The 21,364-nt window shown below is 37.9% G+C and overlaps 2 protein-coding genes across 3 annotated transcripts; both read right to left on the reverse strand.

Moving 5' to 3' along the window:
• Positions 1–683: 683 nt before the first annotated feature.
• Positions 684–9,031, reverse strand: LOC132306489 (uncharacterized). 2 transcript variants are annotated; one of them, XM_059803881.1, is made up of 9 exons: positions 8,239–9,031; positions 6,133–6,318; positions 5,270–5,362; positions 4,293–4,475; positions 4,090–4,192; positions 3,797–3,982; positions 1,605–2,626; positions 1,039–1,483; positions 684–948 (listed from the first exon to the last, which is right to left on the reverse strand). In XM_059803881.1, the coding sequence occupies exons 1-8, from the start codon at positions 8,494–8,496 to the stop codon at positions 1,070–1,072; spliced, it is 2,445 nt and encodes an 814-aa protein (XP_059659864.1). In that variant the 5' UTR covers positions 8,497–9,031; the 3' UTR covers positions 684–948; positions 1,039–1,069. The 2 variants fall into 2 exon arrangements, with proteins under 2 accessions (XP_059659864.1, XP_059659863.1); XM_059803880.1 differs by having other exon boundaries at positions 1,074–1,483; positions 8,239–9,030.
• Positions 9,032–16,947: 7,916 nt separating this feature from the next.
• LOC132306490 (small ribosomal subunit protein eS26x-like) lies at positions 16,948–19,397 on the reverse strand. Its single transcript, XM_059803882.1, has 5 exons — positions 19,283–19,397; positions 19,104–19,196; positions 18,648–18,732; positions 18,410–18,540; positions 16,948–17,182 (listed from the first exon to the last, which is right to left on the reverse strand). The coding sequence occupies exons 1-5, from the start codon at positions 19,283–19,285 to the stop codon at positions 17,105–17,107; spliced, it is 390 nt and encodes a 129-aa protein (XP_059659865.1). The 5' UTR covers positions 19,286–19,397; the 3' UTR covers positions 16,948–17,104.
• Positions 19,398–21,364: the final 1,967 nt, after the last annotated feature.

The following is a 21,364-nucleotide window of genomic DNA, read 5'->3' on the forward strand; positions in this document are numbered from 1 at the left end:
AATCTCTTAATTTGAGTTTTTAGGGTTCAGTTAGGCCCCCAAAGGACCCTCTAATCAAAGTTATCTTGTAATGTATGCTAGACAGTTATACAAGAATCAAGACTTCTGTTATCTGATTCATAATGCAAACTGAATCCATGCTGATTAGTGTACACAGCAATGAACACTCTGCGTGCCTATATTTGTGTGCGTGTATTGTGTGTTGTTGGCTGAGACTTGGCGGCCCCAAGTGCCATTTCAGAGAAAAAAAAAAAAATACAGTGTATTTCGTCCCTGTAACAATTAATCTTATGCTTGCAGAGGTAGTTAGGTTTATCTCAAATTCTTAACCCAAAGTAGAAGAAAACAAACCCTCCATCCCCAAACAGATTTCATTATTTTATAATCAACAATTGTTCACAACTTTCATTACATGACACAATTCTTTAGTCCACAACTGCAGCATCCTAGTTCTTTCCTAAAATTCTAAGCCTTTTGCAGCCAACAGAAGATAAAAACTATATTTATATGGCGGCCTTCATGCTCAGCCAGAAAAACAGTATATATACACAAGATTCATGTATACATGCGTGAGATACGCATGCATTAATACGCATTGAAGCATACGCATATTTCCACTATCCACCATCAAGCATTCAGAATTTATCTATCTACATCAACAAGCATATGCCAAGACAATCAGATGAAGAACATAACCTAGAATGAAATGCTCATTCACTGAAAGGGGAAAACTGTGCCAGAAGAATGTACAGACTCTGTAACTTTTGTACATAATACCAACACCAACCAAAAACTTCGAGAAAGGAAAAAAGAAAACTTGCTAAAGCTTCGACTGTTCTATTAGCATCTACAAGCTCTCTGTCAATTGACAACCCTTCTGATGGCATTCAGAGGGATAGAGGGGGGAAATCATCTTCATTCTTAAGGTGATATGATTGTTCTGCAACCCTGAAAACCCAAATCATACACCGTGCTTTAGACAACGTCCAGTATATAAGAAAGCAAAACTTCATCCACTTCCAAAAACTTCTTCATTACCTGAAAGTATTTATGTGGTTAGAAAATTCCCTTACCTTCCTTGATTATTACCCAACACTGGTTTTGAACTCTGCACTCCTAGTGCTGCAAGGCTTGGACTGGGGTCCAAAGCACAGGAAGTGCTTAAAGCCAGCTGACTGCTTCCTTCTGCCAGATGCCCACGCGACCCAACTTCAAGTTTCTGAGATGGGATGGAGACACCATTAGCATGGGAATTATAATACATGGGATGACGAGATTGGTGAGATAATCCAAAATTTCCACAGCCTAGAACTGGGGACACTGCGTTTGAACTCCCACGGATGCCTTCTTCGGCCGAGTTTGTCTCGGGCAAAGTGGGAGCAAAGCCATTGCTACGAGTGTGTCTCTGAAACTGCCTCTGATTCTCTGGGGTCTGATTCTTTCTCCTCCCTTGAGAGGGCCTCTCTCTGCATGTCAAACCTTTCTGCAAAATTTCAAGTGTAAGATCAATGTTAAAATTACAAAGCACGCCAAAATATAAAATTTGCATGCACCCAAGTGGTTATAGATACCAAACCTATGCCCAAAAGTTCAGAGAAAGATACCGTATTGGGAAAGAATGTCCCAGTTCCTCGTGGTTTATTATTTTCGTCAGAACCAAAAGCAGCAACGGATCGCATGGAATTGTTCGCAGGGTAAAGTGGCTGCCCCAAGACCTTCCCATTTTTGTTCATTTGGGGAAATGAATTCTGCTTGAGTGACGTGGATTGATGGGCGGTATCCCATGGCTTCTTGCTCCGGAACTCAGAAGGCGAAGTGGGAGGATTGTGCAGTACAGTTGCTGATAAAGCATAGCCATTGCAGCACTGAGCATACAGCAGGCTCCTTATGTGACTATCATAATCTCCAGTGAGGTCTAACAATGGATTCAAAGTTTCTAGGCCTCCGTCAATGTCAGCCGAGCCCCTATCATAGACTGTACTGCCAGCCACCAAATCACTTTCTCTGTGTCCTAGCGATGAATCAGATCCCATCTCTTCATCAACCGAGTTTGATATATTTTCTTGGAAAAAGTTCCAATTTTCAAACTTCCCATTTCCTATAGATGATCCAGAGAAACCGCAAGGAGGTGCATAGTAATATTGCCCACAAAAAGAACTACTAAAGTTGCTACTTCGTAGTGAACAATCAGATATGTCAGTTGCAGTTCTCACACTAGCATCCCCAGCTAGACAATCTCCTAAAACAGCAATCCCATCTGTGAAACATCCCGTCTCCGACACCACCTGTGAAGAAATAACTTTTGTAGAGTATCTGTCTAGCTCATTTCTGAATATAGAAGTGTGTTCATCGTCCACTCCTGATATATCATTATCAAAATCAACATTTGATGATTTTAAACAAATCTTATCCTCAAAGGAGGTTTCAGAATCAGATGAAGTGGACAATGTGCCGGATGTTAAGACAAGATTTTGTACATCAGCCGCATATTTGGTTCCATGCCTCGCCAGAGTGTTTGCAAAGAACTTCTTAATCTCATCTGCGATACTTTCTCTTGGTAACAGAAGGATTTGACCAAGCTTGCGAGCCCCAAATTTAAAAGCACTACGTATCCGATAAAAATTACCTAGAACGAACCAATATGTGCTACATTAACATGATATAAAGGACCAAACACATCCCAGAAAGATCAAAGACCCGCATGTTATACTTTTCTGGATGCCCTTCAGAAGAGAAATAGAAGCAACTCATTTCTATTATTCTTATATTTCCCTACAAAATAGCATAAGAAAAACCATGTCCAACTATTTTGCCAAAAGACTGCAAGAAGCAGAGGTGGTGGTACTTGTGATGATGCTTATGACGATAACCATGCTTGTGTAGTAGTGGTACTGTGGTAGAAAATGTGGTGCCATCAGTGGTGGAGGTGGTATGTGGTTTTCATTGCTGAGAGTACGATTTGAATCTATTTAGTATTTAGCGAATTGCTTCTCACTATTGTGATAGCATGGACATGAAGAAAATGACAGCTATATTTTCACCTTCATGTCTTTTTAATAAAAGGAAATGCATCCTTCCTTAAAATTTCTGCTTTCACAAAAAAACAATATTTAGTTATCATACTAAAAATAAAATAATAATAATAAATAAATAAAAATACTTCAAAAGAGCATTAGCAATGCAATTCTTTACTTTGTCTTTTTTTTTTTTTTTTTTTTTTTTCATTTTTTTTCTTTTTGTTTTTCATAAAATGATAAAGTACTCTTGAAGTGACTGATTCTCAAAGAAAGTCTCAAGGAGCCAAGAAGTTTCTAGAAAACCAATTACCCAGTTGAATCTAAGTTCTTTTACTAGTTGGGTTGTAGTAAAACAAAACAACTCCACTCAACTAGGTCTTCAACAATTATTACCTTAACTGAGTCAAAGTTGACAACAAAAACCAAAAAATTAAGGTTTACATTTTTTTTTACTTTCTTCAGTTCCCTTTTAAACCAAAAGGATAGAAAGGAAAATTCTTCTAACACGTTACCTTAACTGAGTCAAACTTGACAACAAAAACTAAAAAATTAACGTTTACATATTTTTTTTCACTTTCTTCAGTTCCCTTTTAAACCAAAAGGATAGAAAGGGAAATTCTTCTAAAACATTAACCGTCCATAAAAAGCTTCCACGAAAAGATTTATGATCACTAAAAAAAGCCTATCGAAATTATTCAACAGCACTGGGCTCATATTGTTATAAAACACCCAGAAGTTCATTTAACAAATAAAGTAAAATACAGAAAATGCTCTCGTACCTCTGTGGACACTTCGACCAAGGTTGTTATTTTCTCTCAATGGATCAATTATGTTAAGATGCTTTTGAGGAAATGCTCGCAAGTTCATCTCAAGCCCTCTTGACGGAACTGAGAACATGTCCACACAGTTCCGAATAAATTCTTCACTAAGCATTAAATCATCGTCCCTATATTCTGGCATATCAACTGCATAGATATATGTATGTGTGTGTGTATATATAGAGACAGAGAGATCATGAGCAAAGAAAAATAACAAGTACCCAAATTCAAAGGCACAAAGGGATATAGCTTACCAACTATATGAGGAAGTAAAGATTTGCAAACTGGACCATTCAAACTGACACAATAATTCTCCCAGTCAAATTTGCTAAAATAGTCCAAAAATCGGTAGAGAACCTATAAACAGGAAACAGATAAAATAAGTCAAACTCATTAATGCCTGTGTATTTACCAACGTGGCAATGCAATGTTGACTTGCAGAGTTGTGAGAAGTTACCGCTAGAGGCCCATTTAGGGATGTATGAAACAGATGAAAGATATATAGGATCAATGTTTCCAACGCATATGTAGAGATTAAACCATGAGGAGCACCAAGTATTCGGCTTTCGTAATAGCACCATGCTTTTATAAGAATAATGCTACGTTTAAAAAGATGATTTTTTCTAGCAAGGCCATCAACCTGCATTGGGAAAGGGAAAAAAACAGCAAGAGAAATATCAACATCCAAAAAGCACAATATGGTCTACATTGCTCAGCGTGCCATGGCCCTTCAAAAATCGTCTAGAATCAAATTGATGGCTAGATTCTGATGCATTAAATGGTGCTCCAATTAGGAAAATGAACCACAAATTAATACATGTTTGTATTGAGATCTCATTATAGGTATAAAAAAGGGAGAGGAATAAAAAAAAGAACTTTCAAACTTATACAGAAGGTAAAAGAAAGACGAGTAAAACTGGAAGCAAATACATGTGTTTATGCCCAATGGAAAATGGTAAAGACATGTAATTGTATACACATTGAACTACAGATGTACATTCTTATTAATCGTGGAAAAACAAGTTGGGTCCAGGACACATACAACAACATGGAAACTGGAAAGATTTGCAAACAGTGCAATCTATTGTATATAAGCATGATGAGACAGGGTGAGAGAAAAAATAATAAGAAGAAAAAATAAAGTTCAGGGAATACTAGAGCATCCATCAACTGACCTTATATCTTTTACAGTTCTGGAAGGCACCAGTGACCATAGGAATTATTAGCAAAAAAAACAGAGGTCAAGAAATGCCAATCAAAATCAACTTGTATAAAATGTGTCGAAAGGTCATAATCAACACATTTATGAGGTTAAAGTAAAATGAATAAGATGAATTTATACTTTGGAACAACAGGCATGGAAACACAGTAAGAAAGAAAGACCTTGCCCGTTTCAAATCTTAACAAGAAGCCTTGGACCATAATGAACCATACCTGTTCAAGAAAACATAGTGTTTGAAGTCCTCCTGACTGATTGAAAGAGATATCTATTACAATGTTCTGCACAAGGCATTTCACAAGCTTAACCTGCCATGAGAAATACCAATACTTCTAAATATAGAACTTCATAAAGCTGGGAAAAAATGGTACAGATTGATCGTTAAATACAATTAAATAAAGGCTATGATGCAATCCATGCAAACAGAAGCTTCAGCAATATGATATTCAGAAATAAGGGAATAAAGTTTGTGAGTATGTCACTAGCATAATCGTGGGAAAGAGCCAATCCCCAAAAAAAAATCATGATGGAAGTGTATAGGTTATAGTATTCTCAAGATAAGAATTAAGTCAATTGCTTAGGATAAACAAACATATCAAATGTCTGACACAATAAAGAGAATTTCGAAATTCTAAAAAGGAAAGCTGCTAACTGGAGCAGGTATTCTCACACAGTCCATGATTGTCGCGTGTCAACCATTGGATGCAGTGGGTCCCACATGGGGTTCCCCATAGGACCCACCGCATCGAATGGCCTAGGGGTGAGAGTTGCGGTAGCGCAACTGTCACTAGCTAACTCCATGATCTTTTCTACAAAGTCTCATTCAAGGTGAAGATGTAGCATATCAGCATCTTACTCATGTCAGTGTCGTATAAAGGAAAGATTTGTGGTCCAATAGATCATTTCAAAGAGTTGACAACTAGAAATACATAAACTAACTAATAATAATAATAATGAACACATATAACATTGATATAGATAAGTGCAAACTCAATGTAACTCTTTTCGTAGAATGACAAAAAATATATTCAACTGACTAGGGTAAACTATCACAATAAAGCATCAAAGTGGAGAAAACCTCAGCATCAATGAATTGGGTATCCTTCACTTCATATTCAGCATTTTCGTTCTGCTCTTCTCCCTGCAGAACAGCAAGTACATCACGGGCCAAAGCTTCCTCAACATCAGGACTGCTAATGGCAGTCAAATCGATATCTCCATCAGGAAGATAGGTCCTCAGTGGCACTGAACCGTATGGATAAACCTACATAATGTACTAAATAAATCAGCAAATCTTCACTAATAAGAACTCCAATAAAATGGAAAAATAATTTTTCCCATGTGGCTTGCTCCAATAATGATGTATTACATCAAAACTGCTTTAAAAATTACTATATATTTGGATAAGTAATTCTTGATTTGATTAGGTAAAAGGATTCCTCAGCATTTTTTTTTCTTGGCGGGCAATCCCACAAGCCTTGGTTGGTAAGAAGATATCAGTTCATTAACAAAGGGTCCTCCAAATAGTTTCTGATTTTAGAAGAATGGTTCTTCTATGTGCTAGAAACTGTAAAATTTTTTGGTTACTAGCAACTAAAAATAATAATTTGACAACATAAATAAGAGCATTAGATATAGACCTTCAACTACTGCAAAATTGATTAACCTATAAACACTGTTAAATTGATTAAGTTTAGAAAATGAGCAGAGGAGTTAAGTTTAGAAAATTGATCCAAGGAAAAGGTGCAATAAAGCCGGTCTTTAATGCTTCAACCTCGAAATTGGAAGCTAAACATCCTTGAAGGTACAACTATTACTCTATTCCTGCACAAAGTGCATAAGACATATTGGCACAGCCTTCTTGCCTCCTTTAATCTAGATGCCACCCAAAAGTCATACCAGTTAGTTACCAATTCACAAACAAAGAATCCTATGCATTGCCTATTTCAGTCCAAAAATATTAGGGATGGTTTGTGGTCTTTTCTACTGCATTGCGCTTAGAGCACCAGGTTAGGGGGCTTTTTTCTCTGGAACAGCAATAAACAAAGAAAGAAACCTTGGAACGCAACTTCACCCACCAAAAATCTGTTCAAGAGAAAGCGTCAGCCCACCACGCCCGACAAATAATAATAATAATTATTATTATTATAAAATAAATAACGGAAAACACATTATAACGCAAATTAGTTCCAAATTTCCCACTCATGCCACCTTTCACCACAAAGCATCTTATCTACCTTTCCCAACCTCCGTCAATCAACCTCTTCAAGTTTCAAATCCTGCACAGCCCTAAAGAAGTGCAGCTTCCAAACCATTCCAGCCTCAAACAACCTGAAATAATCAACTATGGCTCACTTTTTCAAGACAATATTATTAAGCATCAGAAATCTGTCCTTCAAAGTCACCTCTCTCCACCAATTACCATGCCAAAAGCATACTCACCGACTACACACACACACAACGTGTAAAAAAAACTCCAACACCCCACCCCCCACCCCCAGTTCTATAATCTTTGCACAAACAATCTGATAAGGACCCCTAAACACCCTAAACACCAAGGAATTGTTCATAGATTCATCTGTATCATCTTTCAAATCAATTAGGAAAGGACAACGGAATGTGAGAGAAGAAAAAGAGCCAACTTGTAGACACCAACTCCAGTTTAGCATTTTATCCAAACAAATAATTATAAAACTTGGATAGTTGTACACTTTTAGTGAAACATTATGACCTTAAAAGATAAAAGAAAAAACTATAATAAAAAAAAGTACTAAAAATTGAAATACCTATACCCGCTTACAGTTGGTGAAAAATGCCCTTGCAAATTGAAATCAGAATTCAACCACCCAGAGCTCATTGAGTTCAAGAAATGATATCAACGGACACCTAAAGAACTCTAAACCCCTGTTAGTTTTTAATTTCCATGTCACATTTCCTAACAGGAGCAATAATTGGCACAGAACAAAGAAAGATTGGTGAAAAGAATTTACAATCCCCAACTAAATATGATTTGAAGAACTAAAATCACAAAAATAATTCAACAATAGAGAATATAGAGACTGCAAAAAACATTGAATCAAAACCTACAAAACACAATTAACAGAACACAACCCCATTATAGCTACTGAACCACACTAAATTGCACAAAATTTAAAATTGAACCGCTAGAGAGAAATGAATTCACCTTCCACCCAAGACGACCTCTGATCAGTCTCGTTACGTAGTCAATGATCTCCTGCCTCATCTGCTCCGAGGCCTCAGTGGGTTGAATTCCACATAGCACTTCCTGGGTTGCCTTTTCAGCTATCGCCCAACTCTCCTCCCCAATTGATGATGGATCAGGGTTAGACAACGGAAATGGCTGCAAAAACGATGATTGGAATAGGGCTTCTTCCGCTTCGACGGCGTTGGGTTGCCGACAACAAATTCGAAGACCACCCATATGATCAAGCGATATATATATATATATATATATATATATATATAGGTAGATTATACAAGACCCAAGAAGAGACCTTGAAATACCCAATACACCGGAAAAGATTTTGGAGCAAAGAAGGTAGGGAATTGAAGAAAGGTTTCGGAATTCAGAGAGAAGGTGTATGGGAAAGCTTGGGTGAATGGTTTGATTGGGAAAGGTGTGGAGAGTTTATATAGCCGGACCTGTATGTGTATGTATCTGTATGTGAAAGGGCAAAGGAAACGTAAAATATGGGGATTGCGACAAAAACCAGGTGATAGGAGGTTAGGGAAGGACCCAAAAATGGTGTGTCGCTTTCTTGACCCTTCGGAACGAAGAAAAGACCCACATCTCCCCCAAGCCTTCTCTCTCTATAATATATATATTGATTGTTTCTCTCTCTATAATTCCCTCTCTGGCGTCTGTCGCGACGCTGGAAGAGAGGGAAGCGAAGCGAACTGCAATTGGAAAATACTAAAAACGAAAGGGGTGGGGTTATTTTCACAGGCGAAAAGTTCGTACGTGATCAACAAGTTCTTATCCCAAAAATAAAAGTGAAAGTAGAATATATATATATATATATATATATATATATATATATATATATTAGGTATTTCTAAACGTGGTCGTTTTGTTTTCTGTTATAGCAGCTTAGGGCCTACAACTATAACCAAATTTACTACATAATAAGGGCACATGACATGTCAAGACCTAAGTAACCTAATTTTTTTAAATGGTGTGACTCTTATGTCCCATGTCTCTTATTTCTTTCATTTTTTGTGACTTAAATTTTATTATTATTTTCGTATTTTTATTCATGTATCGCTCTCGTTTTGTGTTACTTAACTCAAGGTTATTTTTCTTTTTAACTTTCAATGAAGTGTTTCAATGTTTAAATTCGAGTACCATAATCAAATTGAATTGAAACTCAAGATAGTTTCCGTTTAAGTGTTACGAGTGCATGGTAATATAATCAAATTTGAGCTTGAGATAAGATTGATAAAAAGATAATTTGATTTTCAGAAAAAAAAATAATAATAATAAGAAATAATAAAAAAACTGTACCAAATGACTTATGTTCCTTATCCTTGATAATTATTTTCCCACAATTGGATTTTTCTTCTCTTTTATTTTAGCACATACCAGAATGGTTACATACTTGACTTGTTTATTTATGTTTTTCAAATGATGGAAGGAAAAGGATGTTTTTAATTATATGAAATTGAAGCTGGTGACATTGTGATTGAGTTTTTAAATTGGTCTATATTGTTTGATTTTGTAAAATAAGTGTGAAACTGAAATTCAATTTAAAACCCACATTATCCCAATTCTATAAATTTAATGTAGAGAGTGAGATACTTTGAACCCAGTCCTAATGGTTTAGTTGTAATTATGGGGTTGCATGTGTCCAGTTATATAGTGATAGAGAAAGATGGAGGAATAGGTTGCAATCTGACAAAGTTTGCTTGGATTTTGGAGCATTGTAAAGCTAAAGACAATATTGCTTTGGTTTGACACTTTTGAACCACCGACCACCAATCTTCAGCCGTCTTTGAGAGAGTATATTTGGTGCCCCTTCCACCGAGTAAATCAGAGTCATTTAAGGTTTATTACAGAGAAGTTCTCTCCTTTCCTCTCTCGACCCTTCCCCTTTCCTGACGGCAGCTCTCCCTCATTAAGCTTCAACGATCTAGGGTTTTCATGTTTTCGGAGGGCGAGGGAGGTATTGTGAGAGTTGTTGAACGCGTTTCAACATGCTCCTCGCTGTGTCGGGGTGTGTCTAAGCCGGTGTGGTTTTTCTGCGCTGGATTCCATTCCTCTTTCGTCTATAGGTCTGGTAGGTTGTATGAACTGCGACGTCCCTGTGCGTGGAGGATTGTTCATTTGGGGTCGTTGCATCTTGGTGGAGTTGATACCCATTTTGTGCCGCTCTTTCCTTATGATCCGGGTATTGATCTAATTTCCTTTGTTTCTTGTTTATCTCTCATGTTTTCTCTGTGTTTTTTAGTTTTTAGATGTCGGTGCTTGGATTCGGTGATCCTTTGCGTGGTGGTTGTCTCCATGCCTTTTGGGGTTATGGCTACGATTTCTTGTTCTATTCTTGTGGGTATCCAAGACAGCTTTCTCGGGTCGCCGGCAATGGATCTTTCTGCCTGGAGTTTATTGTTATGGAGCACTTTGCGATGGGCGGTTGATTTGTGGGGTTTGTCTCTGCTGAATATGTGTTTCTTGCCGGCGTTTGCCGTCGCTGATGATACTGTGTGGTGCTTGGAGGTTTTTTGGTAGGTCGGTCCCGGAGGTCGGTTTTTGGTTTTTCGATTGGGAAACTATGACATTGTGGCTGACGTATAGGAAAAGTAGTCTAGTAGTTTCTTTTAGCTTCTGGTGGGCCAGGCTTTTGAGTACGTGTATGGCGGTGCATCTTTCTTTTGTGGTGTTGATCTTTCCATTGTAACTGACATCTTTTTCTGGATTGTCAAGACTCTGATCTTAACTATAAGGAGTGTTAGTTAGGTTTGGTTGGTTATGTGACGATTGTGCACTTGGTTCTTTGTCTCTGGCCGATGTTCTTGCATGTGTTTTATGGTACATTGTGGTTCTTGTATGGATGTTGTTGTGTTATCTTTTTGTATAAATGCCGTATGGCGCTTATTTTGCCAGGCCAAAAAATAAAAAAATTCAGAGTCGTTTATTTTTGCATGTTGTGCATATATTTGTGCATGTTATGCATAGAGGATTCTAATGTGTTCATTAAAGTCATTCATTTTCATGCGTGTTGTGTGCATGTCTGCACGTGTTGTGTGCGAACAACTCTAACGTACCCGTAAAAAATCTTGAATGGATTTCGCTTTTTAGGCTGGGGAAAAAATCCATCGCATTTTGTGATATGCACATTATTTTGAGCCAGCCAAAAATGGGATACGTGCGTCCTACCACCAAGAAGGAACGAAATATGGGCTACTAGGGGTATTCTAGATTGGTCATTCTTGAACTGGGGGGTACGGGCACGTCTTTGAAACTATCTTGCGTCATCACATTTCACTAATCTTATGCTCCACTTAACCGCTTCCAAACATTCACTTCCCCACGGTTTAATTTAGGGATGGCAAACAAAATTGTTCAAACCCTCTATTTGATCCAGATTAATCCAAATTATGTAATATGATTTAATTTTATAATTTAACATTTTGATTTCGGTTTTGTTGTACAGTATTGTATGAGTTATCACACGTATATAGTTGAGTTGTCACTTACCCCTTATGACCAGATATAGAATTACCATGTATAGGGTTTACTTATTCTCCACTCACCTACTCCCGTAACTTCTCATATATAAACACCATTGTATTATTGTATTACTGACTCAATAACATATACGTTTTCATATATTCTCTTTCTCTCTCTCTCCCTCTCAATATAGTATCAGAGCGAAAATCGATCCCTTTTTAGATATTTTTTTATTCTTATTCAGACTCCAATCTTGATTTCATCTCGGCTTTCTCTCAATCTCTTCTCAACGATCTCTCCTCGGTGATCTCAATTCTCATCTCATCAATCTCTCTCGGATCCCTCCTCAGCTCACTCCTTGATAATTTCTATCGGGTTCATCATGGCTAGATCTTGGTTATCTTATCTCGGATCCCTCTCGCTACTATATCTCATTTGTTTGGTAGCGCTTGTGATGGATACTAAAGAATCCCATCTTCTTGGGTTAATCACTAGCAGCAAACTAGTAAAGCGTGAGTGTGCAAATCAGCCCTCCTTCATCGCTATTATCGTTACTTCAGGTAATACGTGTCTCCATGCTTCATTTTCTACACCTTGGATCATTGATTCAGGGGTATCCGATCACATGACAGGTGACCCATCTCTTCTTTCTGATATTTCTCATATTTTCTTACCATCGGTTGTTACGATAACGAATAGTGTCAAATCACCTGTTCATGGAATTAGTACCTACCACACTTTGGGTCTCACTTTTTCATCAGTTTTATATATCCCTCAATTCTCATTCAATTTATTGTCAGTTCGTAAATCATATCAGATTTAAATTACTCCGTTACTTTTTCTCCTTCTCGTTGTGTCTTTCAAGATCTCAAGACGAAGAAGATAGTTGGTGGGGGTTTGAAAAGGATGGTCTTTACTACTTCCAATTAACTACTGCTCCGACAGCTCTACATTCCACCTCCTATTCAGCTTACCAGTGGCATTGCCGCTTTGGACATCCCTCTTTAAATAGTCTTTGAGCCTTGGTCCCTTCTTTAGTTCAATTTTCTAGGTTTAATTATACTACTTGTGAACTTAGTAAACATCGTCGAGCTAATTTTAAGTCTCGTTTTGATAATAAAAGTTTAAAACCTTTTGAGTTAGTACATTCGGATGTTTGGGGACCAGCTCGTATTACTGGTTTATTTGGTACTCATTATTTTGTATCATTTATTGATGATTATTCACGTTTTAACTTGGGTTTATATTCTTAAAGATAGATCTCAAGTATTCTCTGTTTTTCAATCCTTTAATACTGAAATTCAAAATCAGTTTGATGCAAAAACTGACAATGCTCTTGAATATAAACTTAATGTTTTTCAAAAGTTTCTTGAGTTGAGGGGCATTATCCATCAAACATCTTGTGTTGATACCCCTCAGCAAAATAGAATTGCTGAACGGAAGAATGGCCCACTCCTAGCTATCACTCGTGCCTTAATAATTCAAATGCATGTTCCAAAACATTTTTGGGCAGATGCAGTTCTGGTTGCTACTTATCTTTTAAACCAAATGCCTTCTAGGGTCCTTCAAGGAAATCAGCCTTCCAAATGATGTTTTTTGACAAAAACCCTTTTTTCCATTCCTCCAAAGGTGTTTGGATGTATCTGTTTTGTTTATAAGCTAAGCCCGGGACGAGATAAACTTGATCCTCGTGCTCGCAAATGTATTTTCTTAGGTTATTCTCGCACTCAAAAGGGATATAAATGTTACAGTCCAACTCTTTGTAAACAATTTGTGTGTGCAGATGTAACTTTCTTTGAGCATATTCCTTATTATTCTCAGGAAGGCAATCGTCTAGAGGACTCTGTTCTTCAAGAGTTTGTTCTTCCAACTTCATTTTTTTATTCTGACATCCCACTAGCTCTTCGTGCTTATGTTCATCACCGAAAAAGAATAGTTAATCATATTCCAACGAATGAAGTTGTAAACCCAACCTTGCCATTTCTACTAGTCGCTTTAACGCCTAAAGAGTCTTCCGTCTCTTCGGACTCTGATTTTGATCAACCTATTGTTGTCCGAAAAGGTAAATGGTCTTGTACCAATCACCTTATCTCCAATTTTGTATCGTACAATATATTGTCCTCCACCTTTCAAGCTTTTTCTTTGTCATTATCCTCTATTGCTCCTCCCAAGTCCTACAGAGAGGCACTTTCTCATCCACGGTGGAGGAAAGTTATGGAAGAATAAATAAACGCTTTAAAATTGAATCATACTTGGGACCTTGTTCACAAGCCTGTTGATACTCAGGTTGTTGCTTGTCGTTGGGTTTTTACTATTAAACAGAAGCTAGATGGTACTGTCGACCGTCTTAAATCTTGACTCGTTGCTAAAGACTACAATCAGACTTATGGCGTTGATAATACTGAGACGTTCTCTTTTGTGGCCAAACTGAATTATATTTGTGTGATAATCTTTCTTGAAGCTAATCTAAACTGGTGTGACAAAGGTCATTTGTCCCACATCGAATCCGGATGGGAAAGTGATTGGGTATAAATGGGTGGGTATACAGTATTACCCAACAACTTTTGGGTAAATGGGAAAGCGTTCACTTGTTACAGTTGGTATCAGAACCAGACCCAGTCCTTGATTAGGTGTCATGCCAAGCGTCTAGCCCGAGCCGCAATGAGGGCGTTGCAAGTTTGAGTGGGGAAGAATGTAACAAGGGTCATTTGTCCCATATTGGATCTTGATAGGAAAGTGATTGGGTATAAATGGATGGATATGCAGTATTACCCAACAGCTTGAGCTTTTTGATAAATGGGTAAATACCCACCCGTTACAGCTGGCTACTTTATCAACTTGATGTTAAAAATGCCTTTCTGCACGGTGACCTTACTAAGACAGTCGATATGACTCAACCACCTAGGTTTGAGTACAAGGGGGAGGGTGTATGTCACCTCAAGAAGTCTATATATGGCCTCAAACAGTCTCCTCGTGTATAGTTTGATAAGTTCAGCAAAGCAGTGGTAGCTCGTGGTATGACCAGAAGCCAAACTGACCACTCTCTCTTTTTTAAGAAAATGAAATGTGGTATTGTGATTTTTGTGGTGTATGTAGATGATATCGTTATCATCGGTAGTGACAAAGATGGGATACAAGTTCTAATCCATCACTTGAGTTCTAGTTTCCTTACTTAGGATTTGGGCAAACTTCAGTATTTTCTAGGGATTGAGGTGGCTCAGTCGAAGCAAGGCATTAGTCTTTCTCAGGGAAGTATACTCTTGATCTCTTACAAGATACTGGATATCTCGGTTCGAAACCTGTAGCTACACCCATGGAGACTAATGTAAAACTTAAGGTGGATGATGGTGACCCACTCAATGATCCAGAGATGTATCAGAGACTTGTAAGTAAATTTATTTACCTCACAATTACTCGTCCAGACATCTCCTATGCACTCAGTGTTGTGAGTCAGTTCATGACCAGTCCTCGAGTACCTCACATGGAGGCAGTTGTACGCATCTTAAAGTATCTTAAGGGTGCTCCGAGACGTGGTCTACTTTATCGATCTTCTGGAGATCTTCGAATTGAGGGATACACATATGCAGATTGGGCCGGTTCTCCTTCTGATCAATGGTCCACCACGGGTTACTACACCTTCATAGGAGGAAATCTAGTAACTTGGACGAGTAAGAAACAAACAGTTGTGGCTCATTTCAATGCTAAAGCAGAGCATCATGCCATGGCACACACTACCTGTGAACTTACTTGGTTAAAAACTCTTTTACAAGAACTTGGGATTTCAGTCTAGTACCCAATTCCTCTCTATTGTAATAATCAAGCAACTATTCATATTGTTAGCAAGCTAGTCTACGTACCATGAGATGACTAAACACATTAAAGTAGATTTCCATTTCATTCGATCTAAAGTTGACTCAAATGAGCTAGATTGTTACACCTTTTATTCATTCTGATAGACAGTTGACAGACATCTTCACTAAGGCGCTTCCCAAGAGCTCTATTGATTCTATATGTAGCAAGTTGGGAGTTATTAACATTTACTCTCCAACTTGAGGGGGAGTGTCATACAGTATTGTTTGAGTTGTCACACGTGTATAGTTAGTATGGTATGAGTTGTCACCGACCCTTTATTATCGTATATAGAATTGCCATGGGTTTACTTGTTATAAGCACCATTGTATTATTGTATTGCTGACTCAATAATATATACGTTTTCATTCTCTCTCTCTCTCTCAACAGGTTCAAATAATAGTGAACTAGTTAAGACTGACTCTCTCTCTCTCTCTCTCTCTCAATAGGTTCAAATAATAGTGAACCAGTTAAGACTGACTCTCTCTCTCTCTCTCTCAACAGGTTCAAATAATAGTGAACCAGTTAAGACTGATTTGATTTACGATTGAAGGTAAACCAAAATTCAACCAATCGAAACTGAACCTTGGTTTTATTTGATTGGCTGGTAATGTTAAATGAGTTTTAATCACATTATGCCAAGTTGTATATACCTCCTTTTCATACCTTAATCATCATTTACAAATATATATATATTAAAGACCCTATTTCACTCCGACAGTATCATAGATCGCGTCAATGCAGAGGAAATGAATGCATTTCCATGCTATTACATCTTGATCTTACGGAGCCTACTCACGTAGGATTCCGTCCTGCTCCATTGATCTTCTCATTTTTTCGCGCTTTCCTTTGATTTTCAATTCAATTAAGAATACGTTCCGAAAAGGTGAAAAAATCAATAGAAACCAAATATTTCTGTTTATAGTTGTTTGTTTACTTTCAACTTTCAATTTGGTGTGTTCCCTGATACAATTGAGTGCTATAACTCTCTCATAAATTCATTTTAAAAAGTGCGAGAAATAAAACGCACGAGTATATTGGCGGCCGTAAAAAAACACCAGAGTAAATTACTTTTGGCTAAAAGGTAATTCAACAAACTAGAAAGTCACAAAAATTAGGTTGAATAAAGCATTGGTTTGCAACAATATATCCAGACTGATCCAAATGATATGGTTCACAAATCATATTAGGATTTGTTCAAACTAGAAGCAACCTAAGCTGGCTGATCGCAAAACTATTTCTTAAGCTCGTTTGATAAACAGAGCTAAAGCCCATCAATAAATTATGGCATAGCATGAAGTTTTCGCAGTTAAAACTAGAAGATTTAAGTCACAAGCCAGTTATAACAATCATCAATAAAATGCACAAACCGAATTTTCAATAATAAGATAGCATGGCTGCAGAAAACCTCCAACAAAAGTAGTAACATCTGGATCAAAAAGTTTCGGATACAAAATCCATAATTGAATTAAGTTCAAAGACCTAAAAGTAAAGCAGATATAGCAGTTGATTTTCAAGGGCGAGGTGGCATTGGTGCTCCCGGTCCTCCTCCTGCAGGGCGTGCAGCTTGATTCGGCTTTGGCAAGTCGTCCTGACACAAGACGGAAGAACATCAAGAATCCACATAACAAAAAGTAAAAAAAATAAAATTCCAAACCAAATATCTGGATTGAGAACATCGTCAAGCAGCTTCAGCGCTACTGATAATGAAAAATGCAACATCAAAACAACTTGAAAAGAAAATAGAGATCAACTATGTATTTATAGTTCATAACAAGACCTATTTGAAAACCCTGTTTACAGAAAAACCATATATTCTAGAAGTGATTGGACTAGATAACACAGAACACGGCATCAGTGTCGAGAGGCCATCAACCAAAGAATTGAAATCATAAAAAATTCTATAAAAGTTCGTAAAACATACTTCAAAAAAGAATTTAGCATGATAATAGAAAATTTGTATGTGTCATTGAAGTACACACATTGCTTACAAGGTGTGTACTAATTTGGTAATGATGGTGAAAAATGCAACATCAAAACAATTGAAAGAAAATAGAGATCAGCTATGATAAACAGAGTCCCAGAGAGAACAATCTTTACAAATAAAGAGAGATCATAACAAGACCTTGTTTGAAAACCCTGCTTACAACAAGACCATATTCTAGGAGTGATTGGACTCCATAACACAGAACACGGCATAGGTGCCAAAGAATTGAAAACATATAAATTTTCTACACAAGTTCGAAACGCATACCTTCAAAAAAAAATAGTATGATAACAGAAAAATTGTATGCATCTTTGAAGTAAAGACATATTGCTTGGAAGCAAAACGTGTGCTGGGAAGTTCAGAAACTAAACACTTGACAAACCAAAGCCACTCTACAATATCAAGTAGCGTCCAAATTTTACAAAGACAATGTTGCGTGAGTCATGTAAACAACAAGGCTTAAAAGTTATGCCTTCACATATATTTAAACATGTAAACAACAAGGCTTAAAAGTTATGCCTTCGCATATATTTAAACGATTAACATCATAGAATCAGACTTAATATGTTTAAGGGCATTTACTCAAAACCAAAAAAAAATCAGAAAAGGCAGTGAAAGTGTTCTCTTATTAAGAGAGGCCAAAAAAATAGAACATATGCATTAGCGAGCTAAATATTTGGATAAATGGAATCTCAAACTGATTCAAGGCTCACAGACAAGATTACAATTACAAGCCAATTTTCAGTGATGCACGCTTGACGCACCAAATGGGAAATCACAGTAACAGAATTAAACAATGAACTACATAAAACAAAGAAAATATAAACTTACCCTGCGCCTGTAGCGCTGAGGAGGCTCACGAATCCTCCTGTCAGTACGAGAGCGAACCCTGACAACTTTGGAGTGAATTGCACATGAAACACAGTACTGCATCTTCACGTACAGCTTTGGTAGAACGTAATCTTGAAAATAACACCATTACCCCGTAATAAAAAATCATCAAACTAAAAAAAAAAAAAAAAATCACATAGAAATAGAAATGAAGAGGCAAATGCAAAGAAAAAACTACTTTCAAAACAACAAGCCTCCTGCACGTCCCTCACAGCTGCTTGCTCAACTATGTTCCTAACGAGGAACCTCTTTATAGCCTTGTCCTAGAAAATAGGTCCCAAAATAAAAAACAAATTTCATTATCAGTATTTTCATATCCACAAAAGTAATCAAATAAATCATTATACAACTTCAAAGTGTTTTATACATTTCACTGTCGATAAAAAAAAAAATTAAAAAAAAAAAACACAAACTATAATTTAAATATCAAAGAGACCCGAACAATTCTCACATCTACAAATCGAAAATCTCATAAAATAAAAGGAAAATCAAAATCTTATGCCGATTTATTCACCAGAAAAACTAAAATCAATCAAATCATCAATAGATCTACGCACACATACATATACACACACATCAAACAAATCAATACAAACATATATACATATATATTGTAGAGAGAGAAGAAGGGTACCTTGGGGCAACACTTGCCACAGTTGGAGCATCGGATGAACTTCACATGGCCACGGCCGTGCTTGTTTCGTCCGCCGTTCCTTCGCTTAAAAGTCTGCCGAATTTCAACAAAAATCAGTGAGTAATTGTTAAATCAGATTGGAAATTCAGAGTTCTTTCTTCTCGAAAATTCTGGCTTACCATCGTGTGGCCCTTTTCTCTGAAACCCTAGCCCTGGATTCACTCAACAGCTTAGGGTTGCTTCACGACTGCTTAGGGTTTTTGTTCCAGAAATGCGCAAGCGATATATTTATAGTGGCTGTTTGAAGCCAAAAGTGGGCATGGGCCGGGCTGATTTAGGCCTATGCTACCATATATGATGTGGGCTAGTTTACAATTTACCCAATGGACCAACAGTACAAATTTAAGCCCAGCTCTCTATTTATTAGAAAAAAGAAAAATGTTGTCTCTATTTTCAAATAGACAAATATACCCTTATAATATACTCTTTATCAATATAACCATATAATGGTAAAAACATTATGGTCAATTTACAATTTCACATCAATTGTCTTTTTCTTTTTTCTTTTTTTTTGGTAAAGTACATTGACACTCCCTAAGGTCTGTCAAAAGGACACTCAGATGAAAGTTGGCCTATTTTGGGACAATGACACCCCCTCAAGTTTGATATAGCTACCAAAGACACCCCAATGGTAATGAATTGACATTTTTGCCCTTTAACTTTTATATTGACCAGTTTAAATGTTGAAATGACAATTATAACCTCATACCCTTAACCATTTGTTTCCTTCTCCTCTCTGTTATCTCTTCCTCCCAACACCAACACACACATACTGTTACACAGATACACATATACAGATACATATATTCATATACACACAAAGCTGATCTTGCTTTTTACAGAACAATGAATCCATCATCGCCGAATTTTTCTCTCTGGCCGTACTTGCTCGCCGGCCACCATCATCTAAAGTTGATCTCGTTATTGCCACCATCCACGGCCGAGCCATGACAGCACCGTCTTTAACCTTGCACATCACTGAGCTTACTGCCGCTTCCATCACTGCCGACATCATTAAAGCTGAAGCTCTCCGCCATCACCCTCATCTGCGCCACCATTGATTCATCTCTGCCATCACCCATTAGAGGAGGTAAAGTCGGCTTTGGAGCCAAGGATATTAACGACGAACTCGCATCCGCCAGATCCATCCGGACCCACCTGTTGAAGAAACCGGCTGTGCCTGTCCCTGCCGGCACAGCTCCGGTTCTACCTATATTCGGCGCGATGGCTCCCGGACCGTCCCTAACTCCGGCGCTTGCCGCTAAACCTGGAGGACCTTACAACACTTCACCACCGATCTACTTGTTTTCTTCATCGACGGCGTCTTCGATCCGTCGCCGATCTACTTGTCTTTGATCCGCCGGAGATGGTGGCCTTCTTTAAGTTTCCGGCCGTGAAGAAAGAGTTGAGGAAACTCACAATCCTGCCGCCTTGTGTGTTTATATATATATATGTATCTGTATGTGTGTGTGTGTGGTTGTGTGTATATGTGTGTGTGTGTATATATATGTATCTGTGTAACAGTATGTGTGTGTTGGCTTTGGGAGGAAGAGATAACAGAGAGGAGAAGGAAACAAATGGTTAAGGGTACGAGGTTATAATTGTCATTTCAACATTTAAATTGGTCCATATAAAACTCAAAGGGCAAAAATGTCAATTCATTAACACTAGAGTGTCTTTGGTAACTATATCAAACTTGAGGGGGTGTCATTATCCCAATATAGGTCAACTTTCATCTGAGTGTCCTTTTGGTAAATCTCAGGGGGTGTCAATGTATTTTACCCCCTTTTTTTTTTTTATATATATCTGACACAATCACAGTAGGCGTCGTCTTCGCCATCACCACAACAATTGGCTGCGACAACACCACCACCACTACTGGCGGCTCCGCTACCACCACAATCGATGCTCCCGTCGCCACCACAACCACCACTGCCATCCTTACCTCGACACCATTGTGTATTCCGGCGAGCAACAACGCCACCGCCACCACAACCGGCGGCAGCAGTGCCACCATCCCCACCTCTATCCCTGTAACAGTCACCAACATTCCCACTCCACAACCACCAGTGGCCAGTGGCGCCACCACCACCACCACCATCCCCACCCTAACAACCTCTATTATGGCCATTGAGTCTCGTAGCCGATAGTGAAATTTCCATAGCTGAAGTTCTCGTGCTCGGCGAAGGTGGCCGTCGGTC

Source organism: Cornus florida, unplaced genomic scaffold (genome assembly GCF_030987335.1).
Source record: "Cornus florida cultivar Cherokee Brave unplaced genomic scaffold, ASM3098733v1 CherokeeBrave_3.0.0_Hap2_Chr05, whole genome shotgun sequence".
Taxonomy (NCBI): Eukaryota; Viridiplantae; Streptophyta; class Magnoliopsida; order Cornales; family Cornaceae; genus Cornus; species Cornus florida.